The 20,340-nt window shown below is 39.2% G+C and overlaps 2 protein-coding genes across 3 annotated transcripts; one reads left to right on the top strand and one right to left on the bottom strand.

Moving 5' to 3' along the window:
- Positions 1-483: 483 nt before the first annotated feature.
- adsl (adenylosuccinate lyase) lies at positions 484-8,955 on the bottom strand. Of its 2 annotated transcripts, XM_060892459.1 has the most exons (13): positions 8,681-8,954; positions 6,266-6,469; positions 6,032-6,076; positions 5,481-5,560; positions 5,207-5,378; positions 4,578-4,624; positions 4,345-4,435; positions 3,863-3,932; positions 3,566-3,713; positions 2,908-2,998; positions 2,681-2,770; positions 1,862-2,038; positions 484-813 (listed from the first exon to the last, which is right to left on the bottom strand). In XM_060892459.1, exons 1-13 carry the CDS (start codon positions 8,825-8,827, stop codon positions 727-729), a joined length of 1,449 nt encoding a protein of 482 aa, XP_060748442.1. In that variant the 5' UTR covers positions 8,828-8,954; the 3' UTR covers positions 484-726. The 2 variants fall into 2 exon arrangements, with proteins under 2 accessions (XP_060748442.1, XP_060748441.1); XM_060892458.1 differs by lacking the exon at positions 484-813 and having other exon boundaries at positions 834-2,038; positions 8,681-8,955.
- A 4,238-nt stretch (positions 8,956-13,193) lies between these two features.
- Positions 13,194-20,211, top strand: si:dkey-110g7.8 (GTPase IMAP family member 4). The gene is made up of 4 exons (XM_060892447.1): positions 13,194-13,307; positions 15,344-16,063; positions 18,122-18,703; positions 19,580-20,211. The coding sequence occupies exons 1-4, from the start codon at positions 13,277-13,279 to the stop codon at positions 19,630-19,632; spliced, it is 1,386 nt and encodes a 461-aa protein (XP_060748430.1). The 5' UTR covers positions 13,194-13,276; the 3' UTR covers positions 19,633-20,211.
- The last annotated feature ends 129 nt before the right edge of the window (positions 20,212-20,340 follow it).

Below are 20,340 nucleotides of genomic sequence, written 5' to 3'. Positions count from 1 at the left end.
ACTGTCCTGTTTTAGTGAGTCTGTCAAAATCATGGAGATCACATTTGTACTCCTTTCTGATGGTTGATGTGGACATTACCCAGAACTGCTGTCATGTATTTGCATAATTTTACACACTGAACTGTTGCCATGTGACTGGCTGAATAAATAACTGAATAAATGAGTAGGTGTACGGGTGTTCCTAATAAAATGACTAATTATATGTATATTAAAATATTTTTAGATCTTCATTTCAGTGTAATTTTTAATGTGCTTTTAAAATATGGAAGATGTTGATGTGTTTAAAAATATAGCTCTTTCACCATAGGCCTGATGGTATATTTGCCCATCTGTGAGCTTCTGGCACTGATTAACTACACTTCTTATTACTACCCTCAAAAGTCCAGACCATGTTGTCCCAGTGCACCTGGACACACCTTACTAATTACATATTAGTGATAAACTCCACCTACACACTACAACTCTTTATATTGAAGGGCTGAGTTGTTTTGAAATTGATTTATTTTTTCACCGAATGCCCAGACAATAATACTGAAAAGAAAATCATGGGTTTCAGGTTTGAGCCTTGATGATCACAGTGTCCCTGTTTGTTGCAAACGTGTTGTAAAGCAGAATCGCACTGATATGACACAGATAAGAAACACAGCAGATGACAAAAGCTTAAGTCTCTGTTTTGCACCATTATGGGCAGGTTTACAAGGACTTGTGTGTGTGTGTGTGTCTCTCTCAGAGCTCCAGTTCAATCTTCATATCCATCTTACTCTTATAGGGCTCGAGCACAGGTTTAACCTCTTCAGAGAGAAATCTGGCAACCTGTGAGACAGAGAGAGATGAGACACTATGCATAACAAATATGTCCAAATTGAGCTTTTTGCTTGACCAGAGAGCATGCAGGACATAGGGATAGAAAGTGAGGAAAAAAAAAAAAAAAACAGAACATCATGCTCACCATTCAGTAAATATTTCACCTTCACACAGTAATATCCTAATCATCAATTTGTTTAACTTTACAAATCTTAACCATGACCTATAATCTGCCATCTATGAGTATTCAGACAGCATCCTGAACAGCTTCTTATTCATTTTTCTTATGCTCTATATTTATGGTATGACACAAGGAGGCAGAAAACCCAAGCCAGTGCCTTACATTATACTCTTAACATAGTGTAAATACAGTATATTTGGATATAGTGTATATTTTCTACAGATTAAACCAGTGACAATTTCAGCCGTCATTGGGTGTTGAAGCTCCTATTAAAATTAATTCACACAAATAAAGTGACAGTATAATTATTTTCAACTCGGATATGCTAGTAGACAAAGTTTCAATTTATAAAATATAAATATATAGTACTATTTTAATACTTATGCTCATCCCTACCCACCACTTACAAATGAACATCAGCTTCATGGGTATTATGTGAAAAGAACTACACCAGGCGGGGGCATGGTGGCTTAGAGGTTAGCCTCACACCTCCAGGGTTGGGGGTTCGATTCCCGCCTCCGCCTTGTGTGTGTGGAGTTTGCATGTTCTCCCCGTGCCTCGGGGGTTTCCTCCGGGTACTCCGGTTTCCTCCCTCGGTCCAAAGACATGCATGGTAGGTTGATTGGCATCTCTGGAAAATTGTCCCTAGTGTGTGATTGCGTGAGTGAATGAGAGTGTGTTTGTGTGTGCCCTGCGATGGGTTGGCACTCCGTCCAGGGTGTATCCTGCCTTGATGCCCGATGACGCCTGAGATAGGCACAGGCTCCCCGTGACCCGAGGTAGTTCGGATAAGCGGTAGAAGATGAATGAATGAACTACACCAGGCAAGGAGATGAATAGCCTTTGGTACGGATTTGTGAGAATAAGTGTGTAAACCTGTTGTGGGGCTCTGCCAATGAAGGTTTTAGGCTCGAGAAGGGCATCTAGCTGGTTAAGTATAGGAGCAAAATAAGCGTCAGCCTGCACTCGAGCCAGGAAGTCATTATCCCCTCCTTCCTGCTTCACCACAGTTGCTGCCTGCTGAGACAACACTCGGATCTTCTCATGGCAATCCTGGGTATCCAAAAGGGGGAAAGAGATGGGAATTACATCAAGATATTAAAAATTTGGTGATCTATACATAATGCATAAATAGAGTGCACCAGTCAAGTACAGTCATTTCAACCATATACAGCTGGTACAGTAGAAAGTGGCACAAACTAACTTTCCTCTAGCACTATAGGGCTACATACAGGGCTTTCACACTGGGACACTCAGTGTCTGATATTCAGCAGGTTCTGCAAGAAAATTTGGTAATTTGAAAGCTGTCATACGGACCAGGAAGCGCATCTAGGTACTGAACTCGAGACTACCTGTAGTAGGTGGTCTGAGTTTGGTTGCACTAGAACTGTACTGCAATTTCCATCTGTCCACAACTTAAGTATTCCGTTTTAGCTGAAGACAATGTTGTTAGTTTCTACAATTTTTTTAATTTTTTTTTTTAATATTGTAGGAAGAACACAAATAGAATCAAGAGAGTCTGAAACATCACTGTGGAAGGCCACCATGAACAATAACATATTCAGCTGTGTCCAATGTGAGAACCACCTTAAAACAACACATACTGTACTACACAGACCACTAGAACTAAAAATGCATAGTTTAATATTGAGCACAAGAAAGCAGATAGTAATAAGGCTACACAGAGGTTCATACCTGCCTGTTCCCTCCTGCCTTGACCATGGCCATAATAATGTTCTCAGTGGCCATAAAGGGCAGCTCATGGCGAATGTGCCTCTCGATCACCTACAGAATGCACCAGAAATGTAAGATTAAAAACAATGCAGATTGTAGGAAACACAGACCAAATAAATAAATACATTTTTAAGGCATTTAGGTTATTATGAATGACCGTCTAAATTAATCTGTGCACACGCACACACCTTAGGATAGACCACCAGACCCTCAGTGATATTTTGTAGGGTGCTGAGGATGATGTCAGCTGTAAGGAAGGACTCAGGCAGGGAGATTCTCCTACACACACACACACACAAGTATAGAGAGAAATTAGAGACACAGTCATCCTTTTTCTTTCATACTGCTGGAGCTTTCAGTTACAACTCACTATCAAGTAGGCAGATTAGAACAGAGATTAGCCCAGATGAGATGCTGTGGTTTAAAGTATGATCTGGTAAAGTGTGGCTCAGAGTTCAGAGGAAACATGTTTAGCATGGTGGGTAAAAGTGAAAGTAATAAAAATTCAATGATTAAAATAGATTGGATAAAAATGCTTTTGTAGTAAGTTCATCAAACTGCAAGGCAATTAAACAGTCAAGTGGTTTGATGAAATATGAGCTGTGTGCATCACTTATCATTAAATATCTATATCTCATGAAACCCCTGATTGAAAAGTGGAGAAGAAAGAAAGGGGATTATTTATTTTATACACCAAATTCCATGCTGTGTTTTTTTTTTTTTTTTAAAAAAAAACCTTTTAGCAAGATTTTGTCCAACTGAAAAAGTAAAGTCCATCTATTTGCCATAGTATAATGGAAATGTTTACAATACTGTATATATAAAACATGGCGAATGTATGCGTACCTGTTTGCGCTGTCATCCAGGGTTCTTTCCAGCCACTGCACTGAGGCAGTCTGCAGAGGATCAAACACCAGTGTCATCAGGTGCCGAGCCAGACTACAGCAGCGTTCTGCACGCATGGGGTTCCTCTTATACGGCATAGCGCTTGAACCTGATACACAAACAATATATATATATATATATATATATATATATATATATATATATATATATATATATATATTTTAATAATTAATCAAGTGTGCTGCATGGTTTCATACTAGGAGCTCAGCAATGTGCCACACAAACATGCTTACTTGCCTATCTGCTCTTTCTCAAATGGTTCTTCGATCTCCTTGAGGTTAGCCAGTAGACGGATATCAGTACAAATCTACAAGAGAACACAAATATCAACACACATTAGGCACTACTGCAGTGACACAAACTGTTGTGCTGTTTCACTTCAGCTACATAAATGTTAGGGAAACATTCATGAAACACCTGTTTAACATGTTCAACAGTGTATAATCGGTTGTGGTGGACTATTAAATAAACACAGATAATATTATTATGATCGCTGATCATATCGCTGATCCAGTTATGTCAGTCTCTTAAAGGCAGAGTTTCAAATTCAGTCTGTAACATTTGGTGAATAAAAAGGTTTTGAGCAAATTCTTCAGCTTTAAATGTATTTTAATTGAAGAAAAAAAAAAAAAAACATAGCTCTGTGTAAGCCTACTGAAAAATGCTACACTAAGGATGAAAAGCAGTGGTGTGTGTGTGTGTGTGTGTCTAACACTAACCTTGTGTACAGTGGATCCCAAGCTAGCCAGCACAGTCAAACAGTCAACGTCCACTTTACGGCTGTATGTCTGTCCTGTCACCAAATATGACCTAAAAACAGGATAATGAAGAAGTGCATGAAATGAAGCCCAGTGAAATTTGACAAACATTACCAGTCACTGTTAACAAGAACATCTGAATTCAGTTGGGTGTATCGATTTAGTAACTTCATAATGACCAGCGTCACACTCACTTTTTAAATCCAGCCCTTTCAGTCACCTTTCTATCCAGTTCCTCCACCTGTCAGAGAAATGAAATGATCAATATTAATTATAAAGGAATTAAAAAAAAAAAAAAAAAAAAAAAAACACTCTAAATGAGCTCTAAAAAAAAACCTCAAAAGCTTATTTGAAAGATTTTCAAATATTAAACAAATTATGTAAATGTGCACAATAAGCTTTCAGGCTTAAGTGGTCTAGAGAGAACATGTCCATTTCTATCAAATCTTCAGTCAATTAGCTTTGGTCAATTCAGCCTTATAGAGTTGGTGCAGTGCTAATACTGTAGTGTGTGTGTGCGTGTGTGCGTGTGTGTGTGTGTGTGTGTGTGTGTGTGTGTGTGTGTGTGTGTGAGTGTGCGCGCGCACACAAATGTGTGCAAGAAAGAGCAAAACTGTACTGTACAAATGTCAGGTCACACTGATCAGTTCAAAGTTTTGTAATAAACAAAGTGCATAATAAAATGCAGTGGATAAAATCGTTAAGGACAGTTAGCAACAAAACAGATGTAGGTGGTCCATATAGCAATTTAGTTTTTTGCGTTTTATTTTGAGAGACAAAGCAGTCTCCTCTATCTCTCTGCTCAAAGTCATTTTGTGTTCACCTTATCATGATCCCCCTGAAAGAGCTGCAGGAAGCTGGCTTGGGTCCCTGTGGTACCCTTCACCCCTCGGAAACGCAGATCTCCTTGAGCCCTCTCAAGGTTGCGCATGTCCATGAGCAGATCCTGCAGCCACAAACATGCTCGCTTGCCCACCGTAGTCAGCTGAGCTGGCCTGAGAGAAAAACACAAAAAGGAATAGTAGCCAGCAACTTAATGGGGATTTCTACATAAATGTGGATTAGACATTAGTAGTGGTGAGGAGAAACACACTCACTGGTAATGGGTGAAGCCCAGAGTTGGCAAGTCAGCATATTTTTCTGCAAAATTAGCCAATCTATCAATAACACGGGCCAACTGAAGGGAGAGAGCAGAAGAAAGTTAGACATATGACAATACATCAATAATGTGATTTTGGCAATACATTTTTTTCTGAGATATGGTGAATATCATCATATCTTTTTGTTATATAATTTTTAAATACAATACTTATAAACCAACTAGAAGAAACTGAAATGAAGTATGAATGTTCTAAATTAATAATTACTACTACTTAATAATAGGGTTTTATGCAACACCACTCTATTGCTTGCAAATGTTAAACTACCTTTTCAAGAGATAACAAGCAATAAAATATTTTTGTCCCCTAACAGCAACAAACTGCTTTGCCATAAGAGGAATAAAAGGCGATAAAAATCTTTGGGTGACAAAAGCCCTCTTCTATGTGTCAGGAAGCATCACACAAGCCTGTTCTTTATTTTCCTATAACAGCATGAACAGTCATGTTTTATTCCTTATAACATTCCTTAAAGCTTGTTTTAGAGTCACCTTGGGCAGCAGGATGTCAAATCCATCACGAAGCATAATCAGGTCCTAGTGAGAGAAGAGATTCACTTTGAATTAATTCCATCAGTGCAAATATGTGGACTGTTTCAGTATTTACTTCTCTTGAAATATACAGCTGCCAGTTTTTGCACTTTTCTATTAATACACTCCAGTATCAGGCAGTAAATTATCTTTATTTTCCTTCCTCCATGGTTGCAGGTATGAGCTTCTTCTTACTGTGTTGTCTCCCACGTAACAGGATGTAGCACCCAGATGGATGATGGGAGCTGCAGTGGGGCAGCAGTGGGCAAAGGTGTGGACGTGGGCCATGACATCATGACGAAGTTTGCGCTCCTCCTCAGCTGCCATGGCAAAGTCGATGTCCTCCTCGTGAGCCTCCATCTCTCTCAGCTGCTCATCAGTGATAGGCAGCCCCAGCTCCTGTAGTGCGAGAAAATTAAATATGCACGTGCATGTTTAGAATGCTATACACTGCTGTCTCTACTCCCTTAGCGGTGTCTGTGTGCATGCGTGTGCGTGCCAAAAGTACAGGGCAAATGTCCAGGACACTCAGTCTCACTTTCTGACATTTTCACACAGTAAATGTGAGGTTTAAAATAACTACATATGCAACATGCTCCACATTTCTCTTTAAGAAGGGCATGCATACACATATAATATAGAGTGAACATTTAACACACCATTTGAAATATAGAGAAGACAGAAGACTTACACCAACAGATGAGATGAGGGTATGCAAATGACCAGAATAAACAGCATTTCTTGCTGTCTTAATAAAAAGTGTGTGGTCTCTACTTCAGACTTTACTGATGTCAATAATGATCTGAACAAAGGCCTAGAGACATTCGAACAAAATACCAATGCCGGTTCTTTCATAAACACATCACAACCATAGACAACTGTCAGAACTACAAGTGCATATAAATACTATTCTGAATAAGACATATCCAAGACTTAAAGCAATTCAGGATTCCCAAATTGTAGGTTTGTATTGTACAATGTATATTAGCCACACTGTAAACCCCACCCCACCCCACCGGCACCACTGAAATCTACATGTATTTAATAGTGCCTGCTCAGTGAGGCAGGATGTCCCCTTCCAGAACAGTCAATACTGTCCCACAGTGTTAGAATGAACTTTCAACCACAATATGAACAGCAAATCAGTCACTTGGTTGAAAAAAGTTTAAAGACCTACCTCTTCTCTGAACACTTAACTAACCCTAACTTATCAACACTCCAAAAAAAATAAAAAATAAAAACACCTCTGTGCACTTTGTTCCTGTAGCACTCAGATTACAAATCTTGTATAGAAGCACTGTTTGTATTGTCCTCTGCTTTTTTACGGCTTTGCCTGTACTGCATCATTTGTAAGACACTTTGAATAAAAGTCTTTTCTAAACGATTAAATGTAAATGTATACACACACAACTTTTCCACCAGGCTCAGAAATCGCATTTTACACGTGACATACAAGTGACGTGACATACAGCTAAGTATGGTGACCCATACTCAGAATTTGTTCTCTGCGTTCAACCCATCCAAAGTGCACACACACAGCAGTGAACACACACACACACACCGTGAACACACACCCGGAGCAGTGGGCAGCCATTTTTATGCTGTGGTGCACAGGGAGCAGTTGGGGGAGTTCAGTGCCTTGCTCAAGGCCACCTCGGTCGTGGCCGGCCCGAGACTCGAACCCACAACCTTAGGGTTAGGACTCAGACACTCTAACCATCAGGCCACGACTTCCCCAAAAAGACATCGCCGCATCACATATATTCACTATGTTGCCTTATATAGGGACCCTATATAGCATATATATCGGTTCCACTATTTCACTGGTAGAAAAAGATGGACAATACTGTAAATTTCTGAGGGTTACTGTGTGTGTGGGTGTTAAATGGTATGTAAAAATCACATGAACAATACCAACATCTCGTCTGTGAAGTGTCCAAGTTTTCTGAAGTGGATCAATACAGTTAAACAGGGCTAATAAAATGATTATGCACATGCATTATACAAGTGAATACCCTTCTTGTAAAGCTGTGTCAGTTAAATATGAAGATATGCCTTTCTGTAAGGCAGAAAAAGGCAAGAAGGTAAAAAATTGTCACTGAACACCTCACGTAGCTGTAATTTAATCGAAGGGGATCAGCCACAGCCAGACACGATAAAGCAGGAGTTTGTTTGTTTGTTTTTTGCTGATGATCACAGTTAGGAGCTAATGTCTTATCAAGAGGATTTGCTTAAGATAATGACTCTGATCCTTATTGAGTGCTTGGGTTCATCTCTGCAGGTTTTGCAATAAGATGCATTTCTGAATCCTGACTTTCTCGTAGCATTCAGACAGACAAGTTCAGTTCTTGCTAATAAGAATAAAACATGAGCCTATCCACAAGACAGACTGTTACACCACTGCACTGGCTGCTCTAGTCTATGATCTGTATGTGTTAAAAGGCCTCCATAACACTATTTATAGCAGTCAGCAACTTGAGATGCTTGAGACTCCTACAAGGTCATGAACTTTAAGTGTTTCTTTAAAAACAGGATTAATAACAAGTTAAACGCTACACTTTGTTCCATAATACAAGAATATATATTTAGATAGTATGTAAACCAACTGACCTTCTCTGCCTTGGCCAGAGAGATCCACAACTTTCTCCATGTTGTGAATTTCTTTCTATCACTGAAGTTATAAGACATTTCCTTGCTGGCATAGCGGGAGACCAGAGGAGAGCGATACTTCATGAACTCGTCCACAGACCCTTCCATCACCGTGAGATGGAGGTTTCCAAATGTTCTCTATGGATACAGAAGAAAACAAAAACGTTTACACGTTTTCACGTTTTCACCTTTTCTCCTTTTCTCATACGTTTCACATTCTTCGTCATCTTCTGCAGTGTTTATGGCGGTGCCATCTACTGGACTGGAGAGTACAACCTATTGTTGCCAGGTCCGCGGTTTTCCACCTTATTTGTAGGGTGCACATATGGGCCCTTACAACACAGCACTCATAATTACATTTGTAGTTCTACTCTCACCGTCCACTATGTTTTGTAAACCAGTACATCCTTGTAGTTATTTACTCACCCGTTCAAGTCAGCAGCACAGTGAAAAGAAAGCTTAGCTGATTTGATAGTTAAATACTTCCTGGCAGCTCGAACCAATCAGCCCATTTTCCTCTGAGTGCTCTTATCAACAAGACATTTTCATACACGGAACTGTTGCTTTTTGTTTTTCACACACACACACACACACACACACACACACACACACACACACACACACACACACACACACACACTCACACACACACACACACACACACCATATGTTACCAACATCCCTGCTATGTTAAAGTCGCAGAGATACAGCAACATATTCTATCATATGGTAGTGAGAGAAAGCCCAATGCAAACAATCCAAAGTGGATAATTTCCCCCACAACAGTACATGTTTACTCCTCTTATACTACAACAAAATGCAAATAATTACAATTTTAATAGGTTTTTTTTTTGGTCATTTATAGTTGTGTAACATCCATGAGATAAGTTAGCTCCTGTTAGTACTTATGTTATACACAGTTGTGTTCTTGCAGGGGTGGAATTTAGATTTACAGTTTTTTTGGATTGCTTACACACTAAAATTAAAAGTACTACACTATAAGCAAAACCTTACACTCAAGAGGCAAAACATCAGCCCATATTTGCACAACTATAAGCACATTGTCAACCTCACACTTGTTGCAAAACTCTACACACAGTGATTTGCAAAACACTAAACACACTTAACATACATTACACACAAAAATCTATCATGAAATCACTTCCTTGGACTACCAAAGCACTGACTGTCAAATCACTGCACTGTCCAACCAATCGGTTCAACACAGTCATCAGGTGTGCAAACACTTGTTTGCTTAATTGTAGACACACCAATCAGGTGTATAAGCACTAGAAAAAAAGCAGCAGGTGAGTTCATCGGTCTTCAAGCACAATGGAAAGTGTCAGAGAAAGAGTGACGAGGAGGAGAATGAGGAGAATGAGGAGAACGAGGAGGAGGACAAGGAGGAGGAGGAGGAGGAAGGGGAGGAAGAGGAATCAACAGAGGAGGAATCAACAGAGGAAGAGGAAGAGATGGAGGCCATGCTGGAGGTAGAGGTAGAGGAAGAGGAAGACAAGAAGGTGCTCAAAGAGGACCGAATCTGACAAATGAGACCCGCTGGTTCACACTGGTTGACCACGTTGTCAACCACGGCCTGACGCTGAGGAAGGCTGGACTGCGAGTACAGCCAAATCTAAGTCGATACACAGTGGCAAGTGTGATAAGAACATTTCAACTGGAAAATAGGTATAGTAAAAATATCATCATATCAAAAACATCTGCACGGTTTCAGTAACTGCTCACAGTACTGTATTCTATGCACTATCAGCACTTCTGTTACCTTTCCCTGTGAAATTACTGTACTATTGTATACTGTTTTTTATTCCTACATAGGATTGAGGGTCAGGAACAACAAGGGGGAAGGCTTCCTATGTTCACAGAACAGCAAGAGAGGGAGATAGTAAACATGGTATTGGCCAACAATGCTATAACACTCAATCAGCTCCAAGCTAACATTGTCAATAACCATGCCAGTTTCAACGATATCCATCAGGTCTCAACATCAACACTGGCACGCATCCTACAAAATAAACATATTCAAATTAAGCAAATTTATCGAGTGCCTTTTGAGCGCAATTCCGAAAGGGTGAAACGACTGCGGCGTGATTATGCAGAGGTATGTATTCACTTTAGCAGTGTGTTCTTGCATACTGTCTCATCTTTTACTGTACTGTAATATGTATACTAGATCTACTCTGATCTACACAATTTTGCATGACACTGTTCTTCAGAGAGTTTTATGAATGGATGGAGAGGAGATCCAGCATGAGTTCATTTACGTAGATGAGGCTGGGTTCAACCGGACGAGAACACGAAGGAGGGGAAGAAACATCATTGGCCACAGGGCTATAGTCAATGTCCCAGGGCAACGTGGGGGTAATATAACACTCTGTGCAGCCATTACACAGAATGGGGTACTCCACCGCCATGCACATATGGGCCCTTACGACACAGCACTCATAATTACATTCTTGGACAAATTGCACAACATAACAGCAGCAAATCAAATCGATCATATGCAATACATTGTTGTCTGGGACAATGTGTCTTTCCACCGATCTGCTCTGGTTCAGAACTGGTTTCAACAACATACACATTTCACCGTCCTATATCTTCCACCATACTCTCCATTCCTCAACCCTATAGAAAAGTTTTTCTCGGCATGGCGGTGGAAGGTATATGATCTCCGTTTCCAGGCTGATGTACCCCTCATCCAAGCCATGGAGGAGGCCTGTGACCAGATGGAGGTAGCAGCAATGCAAGGATGGATTCGTCATTCAAGACGTTTCTTTCCAAGGTGTCTTGCTAATGACAACATTGCCGGCGATATTGATGAAATTCTCTGGCCAGATCCAGCTAGGCGAAGAGACAATGTCTAGTTTTTTGTTTTTTTTTAAAGTAAACTTACAGTACAATACGTAAAGTGACATTTTGTTACAGTATTATGAATCTCCATGTCAACATTTTGGGCGTGTTGACAAATGAGTTTCTTCAGTCTGCAACATTGGTCTTGTGTAGTGTTTGGTGAATTTACATTATATTTGTACTTTATTGATGGTAGCCTACTCTAATCATAGGGAAGTAGAAGTGCTAAAAGTGTTTTAGGTTTATCACAGCAGAGTGTAACTCGTGCAAACAGAGTATAGTAATGTGAAACGTGTGTGTTTCATATGGTAACAAAGTGTGGTTTTTAAACAGAAGTGCATAGTTTTTACAAGAGTGTTTAATTATGCAAGGGATCTGTAGTGTTTTGCTAATTGTGTGTGTGGTTGTGCTAATTGTGTGTAGTGTTTTGAAAACACGGGCCCTGTTTTGAAAATCCAAAAAAACTGTAAATCCACCTGAAATAATTTCCAGTTTCAAATGTTTCATTGTGAATTAGTAACACAGCATGCATAGAGTGTGGCTTTTTATATAAACATTACAACACAATTACTATGTAAAACAATGCTATCCGCAATTGTTCATAAACCGTCATCATACATATTTATCCGCAGGTTTTAATTCCCAAGCCACACCAAACCTCAAATGAACAAATTAATATATCACTTAGTTTGAGTAAACTTTTTTTTTTTTGCTATCAGCTGGGAAGAAACAAAATTAACCAAACAGAATAGTGTATTTTTTACATTTTACTCTGCGGTCCGGGCCATCAAAGTGACAAGTGATGAATGATTATGGAAAGATTAAGTGAACTGTAGATCTGGTTTTATAATGTAACATTCCACTTATATATCAAGATGTGTTGACATTAGATCATAGCATAAATGATTAAAATAACTGATTTCTGTCCTTGTTGCTGATTCTGACATAAACAAAAGTACAACATGGCCAAAATAATTTGTACACCTTCAAAGCCATATGTGGTACTTCCCCAAACTGTTACCACAATATTTTAATCGCATATTTGATGAAAAGGTCATTGTGTTCTGTAGCATTAAGATTTTCCCTTCCCTAGTAGTAATATTAAAAATTAGAATTAGAGACAGAGCTACTGTAAGAGTACTGTACAGTCCTGCTCACAATCTGTGCCATCTTACTAAATCTGTACCATCTTTGTTTATGCATTGGTTTCATTTCACACATAAAAAAAAAACATGTTTTTTTGTAAAATAATAACAGGCCATTTTCTCTCCTAGCAAAGCATTTCAAGTCTTTACCAGTACGAATAATAAATCGCTCACAAAATACAGAATCGACACACTTTGTTCTACTGTGTAGACATATACTTAATCGGTGTGCAACACGCTTGAGAAACTATCTGATACTGAGCATTGTGGGCATTCAGGATAGCTAAATAAATTAAAACAAGTCATTGCAGTGGTTGATTTCATGGAGCTCAGGTGCCACACAACTGTCAGTTAATTCCTTTTTTACAGTATTATTATCACATTTCCTCTTTACCTATCTGAACAGAAACATGTGATTTCCTCCACAGAGCAGGTTCTATAGAAGTGTGGGGCGGGGATACTGCTGAAGAGGAAGAAGAGAATGCGATGAGAGAGAGAGAAAGGGGGTAGGAGGGGGTATACAGAGGAACTGCAGCTCAGGACAAAGATGGCTACAGTTCCCTTCGGCTCATATCCTGGTAAGTCTCTACATAAACATAATCGTCCTCAATATGTGCACATGTCTCACACACACCTCGCACTGCCTATGTGCAGTTCCTCTTTCTCTGGGTTGTCCAGCATGCTGTCTCGATCATTGTGACTCTAGCATTTTTATCAGTTTGTTGCTGTGTCCCACTGGGGATCCAGAGGGGGTTTTTTTTCTTTCATAAATGGTTCAGTGTAGACCACATCTAGAATGCTAGAATCATTATCTTTTGAAAGAATTTGATAGGATTAAATGTTTGGATTTTTTTTAATCTAGACCCGCAGGTTTTCATTAATCACTGTTTGGTAAAAAATCCAAGGTCTTGTATTGAGTCTGAACTATACAGCCCTGACTAATCACATGCAGATAATTTACTTAGTTGAACTGAGTACTGTAGTCTATGCTATACACATGCATCCAAATATCAGAGATCTTATTGACTTTGATAGTGGTATGGATGTTTGTCCCAGATGGGCTGCATTGAGTACAACAGCCTTTCACACAGTATGATGTGGTAAGAAGACTCAGTAGACAATTTCCTGACTTGTTTGTAATGACAGGAATACTATGACAAGTAAAATAACCTCTCTTTACAGCCATGTTGAGCAGAAAAGCATGTCAGGATGCAAAACATTCTGAACCTTGAGGCAGATGGGAACATCTGAAGACCACACTGGTTTCCTCTCCTGTAAGCCAAGAGAAGGAATTTAAGGGTATAGTGTAGACACAAGCATCAAAACTGGCCAGTAGAAGATTAGTAAAAAAGACCAAATGACGGTACAGTAATCTTCTGTATAAACTCTAGAGTGTTGTGTGCCTAATTGTCAGATCAGATTTTTAAACACTCAAACTAGCCATGCCACAGCCAAACACTAACATCCATGCCACTGTCATAAACACTGAGATCATGTTCTTTTAAGAGATGACAACATACTTTTATGCATAACACTGAGCTGCACTGGTGCAAGCTGTAAAGGCAACAGAATCAATGGTAGCAATGTTTTTATATTATAATTTTTATATAAGTTTTATATCTTAACAATTCTGATATCTGTCAGTGTGCCAGCATTTAGTTTGAATGCACAATAAAATGCGCATTTTTACATTTTCACTTGCCTTTTTTACCCCACCCATTATTTAATGGACAGCTAAGAACCTTTGGTTATTCTAAAAAAAAAAATGAATGCTTCAGACTTTTAAGGGATTCTTGGAAGTATGGAAATGCAGGCAAAGGTATGTGGACACCTGGCCATTACACTTATATGTGGAACTTCTACAAAGAACATGTACACAATTTTCTAGAATGTCTTTGTATACTGTAGCATTAAAAGCTCCTATTCCCTGAAACTAAAGTGGCTAAAACTGTTCCAGCATGACTGTTCTCCTGAGCTCAAGCAAGGTCCATGGTCAAGTGGCCTGCACAGAGCCCTGACCTTAACCCCAATGAACACCTATATGATGAACTGGATCACAAACTGCCTTCCAATCTTTCTCATCTGTCATAACTGCCTTACTTCACTGATGCTATTGTGGCTGAATGGGAGCAAACAGCAATGATCCCAAAATACAGTGAAAGCATTCCCAGAACAGTGTAGGTTATTATAACAGCAAAGGGGGACTAAAACATTCTAATGAAGCATAAACCTTGTGTAATTCTAAAATCAGACACTTTCCTTAGTCCTGGAATTAAAAGAAGCTTTGCTTACTTTTGAGATTTTGTCATAATATATCTAGAAGACTACAAAAGAACCGGCTTTCGCAAGGCCATTCGAATATTGTTAGACTGCATATTTGTTTGCATATTTCTTTTATGAAATTCTGACTATTTCTGATATAACTAATTGGTATAATAGATAAATAACTTGCTAATAATCTCTGCCATCACAGTGTCTTCATACAGGTGACCCCCTGGATTACATACTGGCTCACTTACTTTGAATAAAACCTGACAACTGTGATTTGGTTTCTGCTTCAGAATGTTGCTTCACCTCAGTCCCTCTGTTGTTACCGTTTCCCTTTTTGTGTTAGAGTCACCTTGTTTGCCAAAGAGGCATATCCTTCTGCTGGGGTATTGTGGTGCTGGGAAGACCTCATCCTGCATCACCATTACTGGCCAAGAGGATATTCAGAACAGGCCTTGCACAGAAGAACCTGTTCTCTACACAAAGACATTGGGCAGCGGCCATCTTCTTGTGGTGGACACACCTGGATGGAATTTGGATAGAGATGCAGCAGGAGAAAACCTGGACAGCCAGAACTCCACAGTGGCCTATATCAGGCACTTGTGTTACCCAGGTATCCATGCTGTCCTGCTGGTGGTGCCAATTGGAGAGCCATTTACTGAACACCACAGAAAGGGCATGATGGATCGCATGGAGGCAGCCGGGACAGACGTGTGGAAGTTCTCTATAGTATTGTTTACCAGGGCAGATAGGCTCTGGGGCAACAGCATAGAAGATTTTATCGCAGAAGGTGGAAAGGCGCTTCAGAGACTGGTGGACAGGTGTGGGAACCGATATCATGCTCTGGACAACACCTGCACTGTCAACTGCACACAAGTTAATGAGCTTCTGCAAAAGTTGGAAGAAATGGTGCAGGAGAATGAGGGATCCTTCTTTGCAATGAATGAGAGGCTTGAGACACCTTCAAGCAAATGGATGTTGCAAGAAGAGGGAGAGGAAGAACAAATGCGAATGATCACAGGTGATACAGATGTGACATCACCAATGTTTAGATCACCACCACGAGGTGAGATCTACTCATAGTTTTATGTATTGTATCTATGGTTAAGCTGCAACATTTATGATTTCTGACCCTTATCTCTGGCAATACTATACTTTTCAGCTAATGCAGCACTTACACCAAAGATGAAAAAATTCACCTAGCAAAAATAATTACATTTATTGAAGGGGATGTGAAAAGCAAGCATTTTCTTATTTTGTTGTTTGTCCGTGTTATCTATGTGAAGTTTGACCTTTATATTTGCAGACCATGGTTTTGTGAAACTAGAGGATATACTGTCACACTGCAGGGTAGAATGTACTGTTTGTCATTTATTCTGTTATTACAGAGCTGTATCATTTATCCCCATTTGTTGACCTTCCACATCTCCCATAAAAACCCAGCTCTTCACCATATCATTTACATTTACATTTACATTTACAGCATTTGGCAGACGCCCTTATCCGGAGCGACGTACATAAGTACATAAATCTCTAGCATTGAATATATTAATGCTGGCTCACTAGGTTATATACTTAAGATACCATGAGTTTAAAACATTTGTTCAAAGTTACAATGAAAAAGTGTCAAAGTTTTTTTTTTTGTTTGTTTTTTTTAATGCAAAAGATAGGGAAAGAAGTGCTAGTTGAAGTGTTTCCTGAATAAGTAAGTCTTCAACCGCAACTTGAAAATAACCAGTGACTCAGCTGTCCGGACCTCTAGGGGAAGTTCATTCCACCACCTTGGTGCCAGAACAGAGAAGAGTCTTGTAGTATACTTGCCTCTTACCCTGAGAACCAGTCGAGCAGTGCTGGTAGATCGGAGGGTGCTGGGTGCAGTTCGAGGGGTGATGAGGGCCTTGAGGTAAGAGGGAGCTGGTCCGTTTTTGGCTTTGTAGGCCAGCATCAGTGTTTTGAATCTGATGTGTGCAGCTACCGGAAGCCAGTAGAGGGATCGCAGCAGCAGGGTGGTATGCGAGAACTTTGGCAGATTGAAAACAAGCCGGGCAGCTGCATTTTGGATCATTTGCAGAGGACGGATTGCGTTCATAGGTAGACCTGCCAGCAGTGCGTTGCAGTAATCCAGTCTAGAAATGACAAGAGACTGAACAAGTACCTGAGCAGCCTGTGTGGACAAAAATGGCCGAATCCTTCTAATGTTGTAGAGAAGAAACCGACATGAGCGAGTCATATTAGCAACATTAGAAGAAAAGGACAGTTGATTGTCCATGGTTACCCCAAGGTTGCCAGCTGTGGCTGAAGGGGAGATCAGATCATTGTGCAGGGATATAGCAAGGTCATGACCTGGGGATGAATCACCTGGGATGAACAGCAGTTCATTTTTGCTAGGATTGAGCTTTAACTGATAAGGACAAAGTACTGAGCCCTGTGGGAAGCCAGTGGAGAGTCAGCGTGGAGCAGATGTCACTTCCCTCCATGTTACCTGATATGAGTGTCCTTCCAGGTAGGAAGCGAACCATTCCCAAGCTGATCCGCAAATCCCAAGACTCCCGAGGCTGGATAAGATAATCATTCTCTATCATTATCATAGATAAGCATAATCTATCATTCCCCAGCTACTAACTGTGGAGAACAAATTCTACCTCATGCTTCCTCACAGTCATGTAAAGTCAGTCAACTGCATTATTTTGAACTGCTGATCATGCTGCATCACAGGGTAGCATTATACACTCACAGGAAAGTGTTATCAGTCACACTGTTAATGTTCTAATAAGGTGAAATTGCACATGCCTTTGAAATGAAAGGCTTTTTGCTGCAGTGTGGTTTACAATGGTTTACAACTGTACAAATGTAATCAGCATAATCTAAAATAAAATAAAAAAACAACAACAACAAAAAAAAAACAGGTAAGATCTAGAATTCTACAAATGTTTCATTTTAAGAGATGGTTTGTTACCTAAAATTCTTTTACCAACACTGAAGACATTTTTTCCCCTAACAGTGTAATAATACATGATTCATATAGTATGTCCTGTTTCACACTGTCCTGCTAATGTTTGTATTTTGTCATGTTTTGTGTTTTTTTTTCTCTCTACCTGTCCTTCTATCTGTCTCTTGCTGTCAGAGTTGCGCATGCTGTTAGTGGGATGGCAAGGCTCAGGCAAAAGCTCAGCAGGAAACATGATCTTGGGTGCACACAAGTTTGAGTCTGGTTTCCATACTGAAGTGTCTTTGCGCCATCAGGCTCACGTTAATGGGCGGCGTGTGACAATAGTGGACACACCAGGCTGGGACTGGTTTTCCGTCCATCGCACGCCTCGTTATGTTAGAAAGGAAATCAAACGAGGGGCGGGTCTGCTTCACCCTGGGCCACATGCTCTCTTACTGGTCATTCCTGTCATTTCCACTCTCACTACCAGGAAGAGACGAGCCCTTAAGAGCCACTTGGAGATGTTTGGTGAAGATGCCTCTCTCCACACCATAGTACTGTTCTCTTGTGGTGACTGGCTGGGCTGTACACCGATTGAGGAGCATCTCCAAAGAGATGATGGCCAATTGTTGAGGCTGATGGAGCACTGCTTAAATTTCTACCATGTGCTGGACAGCACTAATGTAAAGAGGGGTCAAGAACAGGTCGGTGAGCTTCTGCTTAAAGTAGAAGAAATGGTGGCACAGAATAAAGAACAGCCGTTCTTACCGGTCAAATGTGAGTACATCTGTCCTCTTAAATAACATAATTCTCATATTGCAAATGAGTGTTTAGTAGATAGATTCTGCATAATACGGTATAAAGTAGTGATGCACCAAAATGGTTGGTGTCTAAAGAAAAAACAAAACTACTCTTAGATAAATTATTTATTTTTTATTTCATTTATTAGAAAAAAAAAAAACATTTACAGTGCTCAAATCAAATAGGATAAATCTTTTTTAAATATATATATTTTTTAATTACATTTCCGATATTTCTTTTAAAAAAACATGGAATATATATAATTTTTTAATATTTTTAGTGTGTGTGTGTTTATTCTCAGCCCCACATCCACCTCTAGTGACCAGTTAAAATGAAAGACAATTGAATAGAAAGTAGGAAAAGAGAAGGAAGTAGGGAAAAAAACTGCTAATAGGGAAAAAAAATGCTAATAATATCAAATATGGTTTGATGATTTAAAGAGGTGTTGATTAAAGTTAAATAACAGCAGCTCCGAAAGCCTCGAAACTGTAAGATTCTGAGGAGTACTGAGGAGAAATCACAGGATTATGTTAATCTGCTCATTAATTTCTGTATATTTGTATGCCAAGTGGCTCTATATTATTAACCTTTATCTTTTGTGTGTAGATCTTTTATAACAATTCTTGTTACTGAACAAAAGCCTTTGTTAAATTAAAATAATCAGCAAAAATGTTTGGCTTTGTGTCATTAAATAATCCAGTTGTAGGGAATCCTGGTTAATCTGGCAAGTTGTTTCAAGAGATTAGACAAACACTGGCAGTAGTTTCTGCTTTGGTTTATTTCACACTTGATTGTTGCGTTGGGTTTGATTTGTTAACATACAGCTATATAACATACTGCCTTGTTTTGCAGTGTATGAAGAAGAAGAAGACGAGACATTGTGTGAGAAATGCACTTTGCAGTGAGAAACCAAATGAACAGCCCTTGTTCAAATATGATTATTTGGTCAAAAGGTTCAGTAAAGGGATTTTCTGAAGATACTTGAATTAGGATGAGTGAGGTGCCCTTTTTTAAATAATAATTTTGGCTTTATTACTTACCTAAAATGATTTATTTTTCTGTATCCTAAGTGTATATGATCATGAAAAAGCATGTTTTGCCAGTTTTACTTTAAGATTTTAGTGACTTTTATCTTTTACTTTACAATTGTGTCTTACAGAATAGTCTCTTAATAGAATAGTTTCTAAATGGATTTTTGTCATGAATATTGCACTGTTAGTAATTTTACCTTAAAGTGTCATTAGTAAGCTAAAATAGTGTTAAAGATTTTGCTGATGAAAATGTTGCTACTCCGACAGCTCAGCTCAAAAACTTAATATATAGTAGCACTATAATAAACATTAGGGCATTGTGTGTCTCCCAGCAATCGTCACTGTTAGTCTTAATACAGCGCTTCTATTTACATGTCAGACCATACAGTGTTTTGCTACTGAATATTTTGCACATACTCTTTTCAACGAAATAAATTTCACATTTTAAAAGGGTCCAAATTGTATATTTTTTTATTTTTGTCTTCAGAAATTTGTGTAGCACATTATTATTTTTATCAATTTTGAAAATTAAAAATAAGGTAAATTTGCTTATATCTGCTTATAGATATAATCTATAAGCAG

This window comes from Tachysurus vachellii, chromosome 18, assembly GCF_030014155.1.
Source record: "Tachysurus vachellii isolate PV-2020 chromosome 18, HZAU_Pvac_v1, whole genome shotgun sequence".
Classification (NCBI taxonomy): Eukaryota; Metazoa; Chordata; class Actinopteri; order Siluriformes; family Bagridae; genus Tachysurus; species Tachysurus vachellii.
The sequence above is the reverse complement of the archived record's forward strand: the minus strand, read 5'-3'. Positions and strand labels throughout refer to the sequence as shown.